General features: G+C 62.1%; 1 protein-coding gene across 4 annotated transcripts in view; it reads right to left on the reverse strand.

Annotated features, from left to right (window-relative positions):
• The window catches only part of Ntrk3 (neurotrophic receptor tyrosine kinase 3), a 227,872-nt gene extending 217,875 nt beyond the window's left edge, over positions 1 to 9,997 (reverse strand). For all 4 annotated transcript variants that reach the window (XM_070043209.1, XM_070043208.1, XM_070043207.1 and 1 more), the window contains exon 1: positions 9,750 to 9,997. In XM_070043209.1, coding sequence (XP_069899310.1) covers positions 9,750 to 9,997 — 248 coding nt within the window. The remainder of the gene's footprint in view (positions 1 to 9,749) is intronic.
• Positions 9,998 to 10,231: the final 234 nt, after the last annotated feature.

Genomic DNA, 10,231 nt, shown 5'->3' on the forward strand with positions numbered 1-10,231 from the left:
TAAGGGTGTGACTCGAGTGGTAGAGCACCTGCCTAGCTAGTGCCTGGCCTCGAGTTCCAACCGCAGCCCAGTAGTCCCTCACACAGATCCGGTCATGTCTGGACCCAAGGACTCCCCACAGCCCCCAGCCTGGTCCTGCCGCTCTCCATGTGGACCACTAGGGTAGGGGGGAGCCCCAGCAGCTCCCCGCCGCCAGGGGGCCCACTGGCATCTTCCAAGCTGTGGCCCATTCCAACCTTTGTCCAGAAAGAGCCAGGCGGTCATCCCTGAGTGTCCACCGAGTTCCAGAAACTTCCCAGCCGTCCTGTGACTTAATCCCGGCCATGTCTCACAACCACGCCTCCCACGGCACCTAGCTTGGCGAAAATGAGACCCAGAGAAACTACGTACGTCGCTGACTCAAAGGTCTAAAGTGAGGGTTGGCGGGCCTGGGGCTGGGACCTGGGTGTGTCACTCGACTCCACGGCCCCCTCCACGCCCAAGACCTCCGCCTGGGCGCTGCGGTGAAATCCAGTGAGTTTGCCTTGGGCCTAAGAAGAGGTAGAGGTGCAATGGTGGATCTACCCTGATCCCCGGTCTAGTGCCCTCTGGTGGCCCCACGCAGAAGTGGAATCCATGTGCTGGGGGCTCCTAGGGAGGCCGCTGGCAGAGGCCTCCTGGATGAAGACATTAAGGCTCGGAGTCGCAGGGTGACTGGCCTACGTCTGCGGGGATGGGTGGAGGCGGGAACCACGGTCCCATCGATGAAGTCCGAACTTCCCCGTGTTCCTGCCGGCAGCTGGGGGGCGGGGGCAGGAACCCATGTCCTGTCATCCCAGCTACTCCGGTGGCTGAGATTGGAGGACCACGGGTCCAAACCAGCCAGGAAAGTCCCTGAGACTCTTCATCTCCAAAAGAGAAGTGGCCGTGTGGCTCAAGTGGGAGAGAATAGAGCCTTGAACAACAACCAAAAACAAAAAAAAAAAAAATTCAGGAACAACACCCACATCCCGAGTTCAAGTCCCAGGACCAGCACAAAAGGAAAAGAAACAATGTGAGCAGACACCCCAGGTCAGCACGAGGGAGAGGCCGGGTCATGATCCACCTGCCATGGGTACACGCGGCTGCTCATGGACACGGCCCTCCCCCGGGGAAGGCCATAAGCGTCCCCTCAGTCCTGCATTCAGTGGACCAGCCTGAGACAGAGAGCGTGAGGGCCAGTGAGTGCTGTCTGCAGCCCCGGGTCAGGAGCTGTGGCAGACACAGGCCTCGCCCAGAGCTCTGCCCAGAGACTGCAAGCCGGAGACCTCAACAACCCAGCCCGGTGGCCACCCTGCCCGGAACCAGAACCAAGGGTGAGGGCTCGGCCGGTGACACCAGCGGCGGGCTAGAGGTCATCTCTGAGAGCAGACCGCCCTGGAGAGGTTATGGGAGGCCAGGAAGAGCTGGCCCCTGGAATGTGCCGGGGACCCGGCAGTCACCTGCTTGGCGTCAGGTGATGCAGCGGAGGGGGGGGGGGGGGAGAGGATGGCCCTGGGTGTGGACGGCAGAGAAACCGGCCCAGGACGGGGTGGAGCGGGCCAAAAACTGACTTCCCACAGCAGCAGCTGCTGCTGCTGTTGCTGCTGCTACCAAGGCCGAGCTCCCTCGCCACACCCTCCTGGGGGAGAAAACACCCAGGTCCGGCCCGAGAAGCCCAGCGCAGCCCAGGCCAGCTGTCTCGTGCGCCGCACTGCCCTCTGGTGGCCGCGCGGCGTCTGTGCATGGCACCGGCGATCTTGTCCAGCAGGCAGCCAGGGGCTGGAAGGTTTGTTTACAGAGACCTCAGACGCGATGTGTGCGGGCGCACGGGAGAGAGGCGCTTGTGCGTGCACAAAGATGCCCCCAGACACGCGCACGTGCGGCCCGGGGCACTGCGGCAGGCGGCCGGGATGAGAACTAAGCAATCTGAGATTGCTCCCTCCTTCCCTCTCTCTGCAGAAGCCTGGGGGCGGGGGGGTCTTTCTCCCCCTGCCCTGCTCCTTAGGCCTAACAGGGAACAGCAGAGGTCAGGCCAGCTGGGAGGGCCGTCCGGCCGCGTCCCGTTCACTGCGCGGCTGGGTCAACGTCCATTCCTCCCTCTGCACAGCTGGGTTTGGCCCAGAATGATCCTGTGAGCCTTTCAAGACCCCGGCGATGTATAAGTCCAAGCTCTTGTCTCCTTTCCAAGTCAAAATCCACGCCCCCCACCCCCACCCAATCATCCAGGGCTGGAAGTCACCGGAAGTCACCAGCCAGCGCCGTGCTTGTTTACAGGCAGTGGTGGCACTGGTTCAACCGAGGCCCAGTGGTCCTGAGAGGAAGCCAGGCCAGAGCGAAGCCGAGGCCCAGAGAGGCTCTGGGACATGGCATGCATGCACGCATGCACACGCACACACGCACGCACAGCCAGGAGCCAGCAGCAGCAACCTGTGTCTGTGGGGACAGCGGCAGCTGTCGGTCCCCGTGTCCCTGGCTCTACACAGACAGGACTTCCATGAGCAAGGAGGGGAAGGGGTGAATACTCTCTCATGGAGGACGCCGGGGGGAGAGGGGAGCGGTGTTGCCTGGGAACTGGAACTCATCCCTTCGGCTCCAGCCGCCCGGCCCTCCCCTGCCCTGCTTCCCATACCCCCTCTTCTGCTTGCATTCACAGACACCTCTCAAACCCTCTATTTGGAAAATGCCATCCAGACCTCTGTGTCCACTTCAGGTTCTCTCTGGCCAGGGATCATCAGGACACCGGCCACCTGGTCCCCTCCCTCACCCCCCACCCCTGCGCCCAGCTAGGACCGGCTGGCCGTGGCCCCATCCCCAGCTTCCTGAATCCCTTGCCTGACTCAGCTGGCACCTGTGCCACTACCAGGCGGCCCTGACCTCAGGGGCAAGTACCTCACGGGCTGGTCAAGAGGAGGCCTGGAGAGGGGCGTGGCCAGGACCAAGTTGGAGGTCAGGAGGATAGGTCTGTCCAGGGCAACGATCACCCAAAGAATCAGAATCAAGTTACATAAACCAGGTGCTGTGGCTCACGCCTGTATTCCTAGCGGCCCTGGAGGTGGAGATCAGGAGACCGCAGTTCAAGGCCAGGTTGAGCAAGCAGCAAGTTCCCAAACGCTCGACCACGGCCGAAGGGAAGCGGCGGGCGCCAGTCATGCCAGCAATGGGAGCAGCAGTGGCCGGTGCACCTGTCACCTTCTGTGACGCAGGGACACCTCAAAAAGAACCAACCAAAAAGGAGCTGGGGGCGTGGCTTCCGTGGTAGAGCACCCGCCCCGCAGACACCAGGCCCTCACGAGTTCCATCTCCAGTACTGCCCAAAAGAAAACAAAGAATCCTCCTAGAGCTCCACGTCAGTCTCCCATTATTAACTTAGCGGGACAGCCCCATATTCCTGTATGCACACTTATTTACAGGTGCAGAGGAGCAAACATGAGCAGACAGGAGAGTGCCTGAGACAGAGCCTAGAGTACTTTCAACACCTCCTGTGAACGTCCTGTGTGGTAACCAAATTTCCTGCCTGCACTGCCTCAGTTTCCCTGTCCGGATAACAGGCTTCGCTCACAGGATTGCTAATGCTAAGCAGCCGCCAGAACCCCGGTAAGGCGTTACTCTTCAGAGTGCTGGGAACCGTGTCCAGGACCTAGCACGTGTTCACTAAACGCCGGCTACGAGTCACCATGCCCTTGGTGCGTGCTCACTGTTAGTTACGGTGTCGTCAATATTAATAGCTATTAGTTCTATCTCAATAAATGCTGGTTCTTACGAGTTGTCACGCGTTCACGGCTTTCTCTCAATGCACGGAACCCTGAATTTCAACTGAACCCTGCTATCTGATACTTAGTATCATTATGAGCAAATGGAGACCAAGAGGAGAGGAGGGGATCTGTTCACAGCTAGGAAAGGCCAAGCCTGGGAGGGAGAGAGGAAAAGAGAGGGGGGGAGGGAGGGAGAGAGAGGGAGAGGGAGAAAGAGAGAGGAGGGAGAGAGAGGGAGAGAGGGAAAGAGAGAGAGAGGAAGGGAGGGAGGGAGGGAGAGGGGAGGGAGGGACAGGGAAAGAGGGAGAGAGGAAGGGAGAAAGAGAGGGGGGAGGGAGAGAAAGAGAGAAAGAGAAAGGGAGGGAGAAAGGGGAGAGAGAGAGAGAGGGAGAGAGGGAGAGAAGGAGAGAGAGAGAGAGAGAGAGGGAGAGAGAGAGAAGCTGTCTGAGCCTCCATGTTAATCCTGACTCTCCCGTCCTCAGACTTAGGACTCTTCTGATAGGACGAGCTAGGATGGGGTATGGGGGAGGGTTAGGGAGGTGGGGGGCAACGCCATGGCCCTTGTATAAATAGCTCAGCACAGTCGGCGGAGCGCGTATTTCTAACCGGCATGGGCCGCGGGCTGGAGGCAGCCCTGGGGCTGCCAACCACACATAGTTGCTGCCTCTGGGGACCCTGAATTTGGAAACACCGCCCCAGAGAGAGACACACACACACACAGTCATGGGGGGGGCTCCCCAGAACAGGAGGCCACACCCACATCCTCAGAGCCTGCCCAGGATTGGCCACACTCCACGTGGACCCAGGCTCCCCGCCTCCCAGGGGAACCTGAGCACACACCCCAACTCTAAATTCCCGCGCACTCAGGGGCAGCAGACTTGGGGGCCCTTGGAACGTTCTAGGGCTCCAGAGCACTCTGGACTCCGACCCACCCTGCTTCACCCCTGTCCTTGTTCTTGACCACCCCACAGACCCCAGACCTGTCACCACCCTCGGAACCAGCGACACCTCCGCGCTTCCCACGCGCCGAAGCAAGCGAACCACCCAGGACTCGGGACTCCAGCTGACGGCTCGGGCGGTCGCCCGCACGCCTGAGCAGGCCAGGTACAGCCTCCCGTGGAGGCCGGGCCTTTTCCACAAGTCGCCCAGAGACCACGCATCCAGAAAGGCCTCCCTTGGGGAAAGAGATGGATTTCTGGATCTTGCTTCCCATCACCCCTTGAAGCCATTGGCCTCTTCCGTCCAGAGTTCCTCCATGATGGGGTGCCACTCCCACCCCTCAGCCCCCATTTTTGCCTGGATTTCTGCTTGGCGCATCAGGGAAATGGGACTGATGACCCTTTTGAACCTCCCGTGTGGGATCTCGGCGGGAAGACCATCTTCACCTGAGAGCCCGGGAGCCGTTTCTGCAGGCCTCAGGCATCCAGATAGAGAGCTGAGACACCCTGGTCGCTCTCCACCCGGCCTAACCCCGCTGCGCATGCCCGTGTAGCCCCCCCCCAACACCACCAATCTAAGTGAAACCCCTCTTAGAAGACGGGGGGGCCCACAGCTTCTGGTCCCCCAATCCATTCCTTTCTCCGTCTCCGAGTTCTAACCTGGAGGACGGGGAGGGGGGGGGAGAGGGGGGAGGGCGCCATGCTTATGTATAATTCAGTCATAAAAGTTTTATCTCGCAACCCCCAAACACTCATATTTATTAAATTATATGCTTAGATATCTTCAATCCGTATATTAAATATTCAATATTCCCTCTTCTAGAAAAGACTCGTTTGAAATGGAAGTGGACCCCCCAGTCCAGCTATGTGCATTTCAAGCTCTTGTTGGGGGGGGAGGGGGAAGCTCTCCTCTCCAGGCCCCGGTCCAGGCGGCAAACGGGGGGAGGGGGGGCTCAGAGCGAAGAGATCAAGGCCTCGAAGGAGGGGGATGCCATCCTAGAACGGGGCTGCCCTTCACTCCGTCTGCGCAGTTGACACCCAATGTGTCTTGTGTCTGTAAGTCCTGCCCTAATTCTGAGTTTGTTGTGGAGGAAGGCGGGGGGGGGGGGGGGCGAAGGCCACCGCCAGCAAGAAGCCCCCGCTCTGTCCCACCCTGAAGGAGAGACGCACAGGGTTGGCCTGGGGTGTCCTGGAGGGCGATGCTCAGGGCCTGGACGGGCAGCATCCAAGGTGGAAGAAGGCTCACAAGGCCCCATGGCTCCCACCCCAGGCTCCCACCCCAGGCGTGACCCACCCATCCCCTCCCTCCTCCTGCTCCCAGACGCCACCTAGGGACGGGAGTGGGAACTAAGTGTGGCGCTCGCGCCCCAGCGGCCCTGGGTTCAGCTGGGATGGGGCCCCGGGTCCTCACCCCAGGACGGAAGGATGGGTCACTCTGGCAAGACAGACAGACAGACAGAAGACACCCTCCCCCCCCCCCAGACAGGGAGCTCAGCACCCAGCCCAGGACCCAAGCATTTTCAAAACCAGCTTTTCCCAATGCTTTCCTGGTCTCAGGTCTCATGGAGCCTTAGAGTTGGTGTCCTTGGCCCAGGGGACCCCAGACGGAGGGCACTGGGGAGAGCCATAACACACACACACACACACACACACACACACACACACACACACACACACACACACACACACACACCCGAGGAGAGCAGCCACACCCCAGTGTGAAGTGCCCAGGAGGACGGGGCCCAGGGCGGCCTGCCTCCATCCTGGGAACATGACCTTTGCCCCAGGACCAAAACCCAGAGGAGGGCCCTGCCAAGGGCTGTCTGCCACCCGGACGCCTTCCGGGCCGGGCCCCCAGCACGTGTGCTGTCGCTAGCTGGGTCTCTCCCTGGATCCTCAGAGTGGAGGGGAACCGAGGCGCCCAGACACAGTCCAAGCTCCAAAGGACCAGCCAGCCAGCCAGGACAGGGTCTCCAGGTCAGGGACCCAGCTTCCCACCCAAGAGCCCACCCCAGGACACCCGGCATGGCCAGCCATCCTCCCTCCATCTTCTTTCTACAAGCCAAAGGATTCACCCCCCAACCCAACCCAACCCCCCCCAGACCCAGTGTAGGAGATGCCCCAACAGCCCACCATCCTGGATGCCTTTGTGAGTCGGAGCCTGGCTGGGCGTGGCTGGGCCCGGACCCTTGCAGACACTGGCTCCCTTGGGTCCACCGCTCCGATGGCCACAGGATGAATGGGCTCTTCTGGGCAAAAAGGAGGCCCAAAGGAAGGCTCTCGGCAGCCACTCGGCTCTAGGAAGGGTGGAGATGAGCCCTGCCTACCTCCAGTGCTAAGGGCAGGCGGTGCAGAGCTGGTACCTGCCACAGGAGAGCAGGAAGAACCTCAGGATGGCGAACTTGGGGAGACCCAGAAGGCACCCCCACGGCCCACCCCTGCAACTCAGGGCTTCAGACCCTGGGGGCGGGGGGGTGGGAAGGCTTGAGTCTCTATCTCAAAGCCACCACAGAAAGTCCAGCACTCCACCCCGGGCCCTATACCCCCGTCCTCAAACTCCTTCCTGCCAGCAGCCCCGAGAGTCAGGGCCTGGGGCTATGTGCTGCCTTTGCCCCCCTCCCCCAGCCCAGCTCCACGCTGGATGGCCGCGAACCTGGGCAAAGTGACTTTGCCCAGTCTGGCCCTCAGTGTCCCTGGGGGTTCACCGGGGACAGGGACGCGTTCTGAGCCCCTTCCTTTCCAGGCTCTGCCTCCTGGGGAAGAAAGCTAGTCCCTTTCTAAGTACAGTCGGCACCAGCCATGGAGACAACAGGGCGCTGGGGAGAGGCTGGGCTGACGGGGTCAGTGACCTATGACCTCTGACCCTTCCCCACTTGGCATGGAGAGGAATGGGGTTCCCTGGTGAGGGGGTGGATTTCGGCAGGGGAAAGTCCTGAAAGAAGCACAGAGGTACACAGCTGGAACCCCAATCCCTGATACCCATTCCCAGGTGTCTTCTTACATGGCTCTAATGCCAAAGAGGGCAGGAGGCCGCCTCCAGGAGGCTGAGGAGACCAGCCCAGCTTTTTCTTCCCTGCCAGCTGCTCCTCCCCAGCCCCGGCATGGCCACCGGGGGCCTACGTGATTGTAACATCCCTGCCTTCCCGGCCCACGGCATCACCAGACGCGCAGGCTCTCGGAGTGGGGGGGGGGACCAGCCCACGCCGCTCAGTGGCTCCTGGGAACCCATCCTGGGCACAGTCTCAGCAGCCCCTGGGCCCCACGTAATCCGGAAAAACCCCACGTCCAGCTCGGCAGCCCCAAGATCAGCCACTAACTTCCCTCCCTCCACCCACAGCCCCCCACCCCAGCATGCGCTTCAAGGCCCGGGTGTCTCTACCAGCCCTCCTCCCTGCGGTCGGGCTGGACAGTGTGGCCCACAAGAGGGACGGGGACACACACACACACACACACACACACACACACACACACACACACACACACACACACACACACACACACACACACACACACACACACACACACACACACGGGGTTCGAGGTGTCCCTCCCGCCCTCCTTCCTCTCCCCTGCCCCTCAGCTGTCCGTCTGTCTCATCATCCACGGCCAGGCTGAAGGTAGTGGGAATTGAGCGCTGCACTGAGCTTGTCTCGGCAGGGCCGGGAGTCAGGGACCGGCAGAGCTACCCTGTTCTCCAGCCCCACAGCTGCCAGGAGCCAGCCAGGAAGGCTGGCGGGCTGGGGCTTTGGGGGAGGGGGAACAGGACCGCGATTCTGCCCCGGGCTTTGCAGCCCAGTCACCCGGGCAGAAGAGGGGAGGGCCAACTCAGAGAGCAGCCACTGCCTGCCACCGCGGGGACCCGGTCTGCCCAGAAAGCAAAGCGCCACCCCAATGCCTTCCTCCCACCCTCTCCCGGCGGCCTCCCCGAGCCTGAGGCTCCCAAGGGACAGAGACCTTGAAGGAAACAGAGCAGGCGCTGTCCGCCAGTGTGGCAGGGTGGGAGATGGGGAGGGGGGAGAGGGGGTCACCTGGAGGAGGGCTGGAAGGATGGACAGTTTCCCCTAAGTGCTTGCTTTCGCCTTTTTCTATGCATCTGACCCCCATCCCTGCTACAGCAAAAGAACAAGGAAAAGAATAAGGCCACACTACAGGTCTCACTTGCTCGGCCATGCTCGCCAGGCCGGGGGGGGGGGGGCGCAGCCGGTCAGCCTGCCAGCCAGCGAGTTCCATTTCCCAAAGAAAAGGAGGTGCCGGATCCTCAGAGGAACCCCCCCTTCCCCAAACACAAGTCCTCTCCTCTCCCTTCCACTCTCCCGACTCGAAATTACCCATGGCAGTTGCCAAAGTCCAAGCCCAAGAAAGCTCTGCAGGCAGGCAGACAGACAGACAGACACCCACAGGCAGAAGCTGGGATAAGGGCCCGTATATGGGGGGGGGGGGGGAGGATGTCTCGGAAATACCGAAAATGGGGAGGGGGGCCCCCGGATGGAGAGGGTGGACGGATGGGGAAGAGGGGGGAAAGGGAAGAGGCAGGCGTCCATGACAGCCTGGACACGGGGGGGGGGGGGGGGGGCCAGCTCCCAACTTGTTTACTGCCCAAGAGGAAACAGTTAACAACACCTCGCCGGTCCCCCACCGCCACCACCAAGCCACCCCTGTCACCTTCCCTTCCCTTCCCGGCCCAGGCTGGTGCCGTGAGTGCAGCAGCCAGGCTCTGATCTACTTTATCCCTCTTGAGCCCGGCCAAACTGTTGCTATAGAGTGGGGGGCAAAGAAGGCAACTGGCACCCTGGAAACCAGCCCGTGGCCAGCTCCGGCAGGGCAGGACTCCCCTCTTCCCGGAGGGGTGCACACACGCACACATGCACACACACGCACGCACCATCCGATCACATCTCGCCCCCAGGGCCGGTGTCACCTGAAATACCCACGGCCGGCCCCAGGCATCTCCGGAACCACCCCGGGGGCCAGCTGCGGGCCAGCCGGGCGGCCGCGGCCGCCGGGGACGGGAGGGGATGGCCCGGGGTCGGTCGGTCGGTCGGTCTGCCGGCTGACTTACATGGAGGTGATATTCCGGGAGATGTCGGTGATGTTGACGCTGGCGTTGCCCGGGCTGCCTCCCGAGTCCTGCCCTTCCAGCAGCGGGAAGAGGCTGCCGTCGTCCGGCCGGCGGCAGCTGATCTCCGTCCTGCTGCAGAGGCAGTTGGCCGGGCAGGCCAGCACGGAGCGCGCGTGGCCCAGCCACAGGCTCCCGAGCAGCAGCACCCGCCACAGCCCGCGCTCGGCCGGGCACCGGGACGCATCCATCTCCGACCGCCGCCGCTCGGCGAGAGGAGGAGGAGGAGGAGGAGGAGGAGGAGGAGGAGGAGGAGGAGGAGGAGGAGGAGGAGGAGGAGGGCGGAGGGGGTGGGGTGGGGGAGTGGGGAGTGCAGAGGGGGGGAAGGAAACAAAGACGGCGAGGGAGGGGAAGGGGGGTCTCTCGGTCTCTCTCGCTCGCTCGCTCGCTCGCTCTGCCTTTGAATCCCCGAGAGCGATCAGCTG

Source organism: Dipodomys merriami, unplaced genomic scaffold, assembly GCF_024711535.1.
Source record: "Dipodomys merriami isolate MVZ:Mamm:240054 unplaced genomic scaffold, mDipMer1.0.p SCAF_33, whole genome shotgun sequence".
In the NCBI taxonomy this organism is placed as follows: domain Eukaryota; kingdom Metazoa; phylum Chordata; class Mammalia; order Rodentia; family Heteromyidae; genus Dipodomys; species Dipodomys merriami.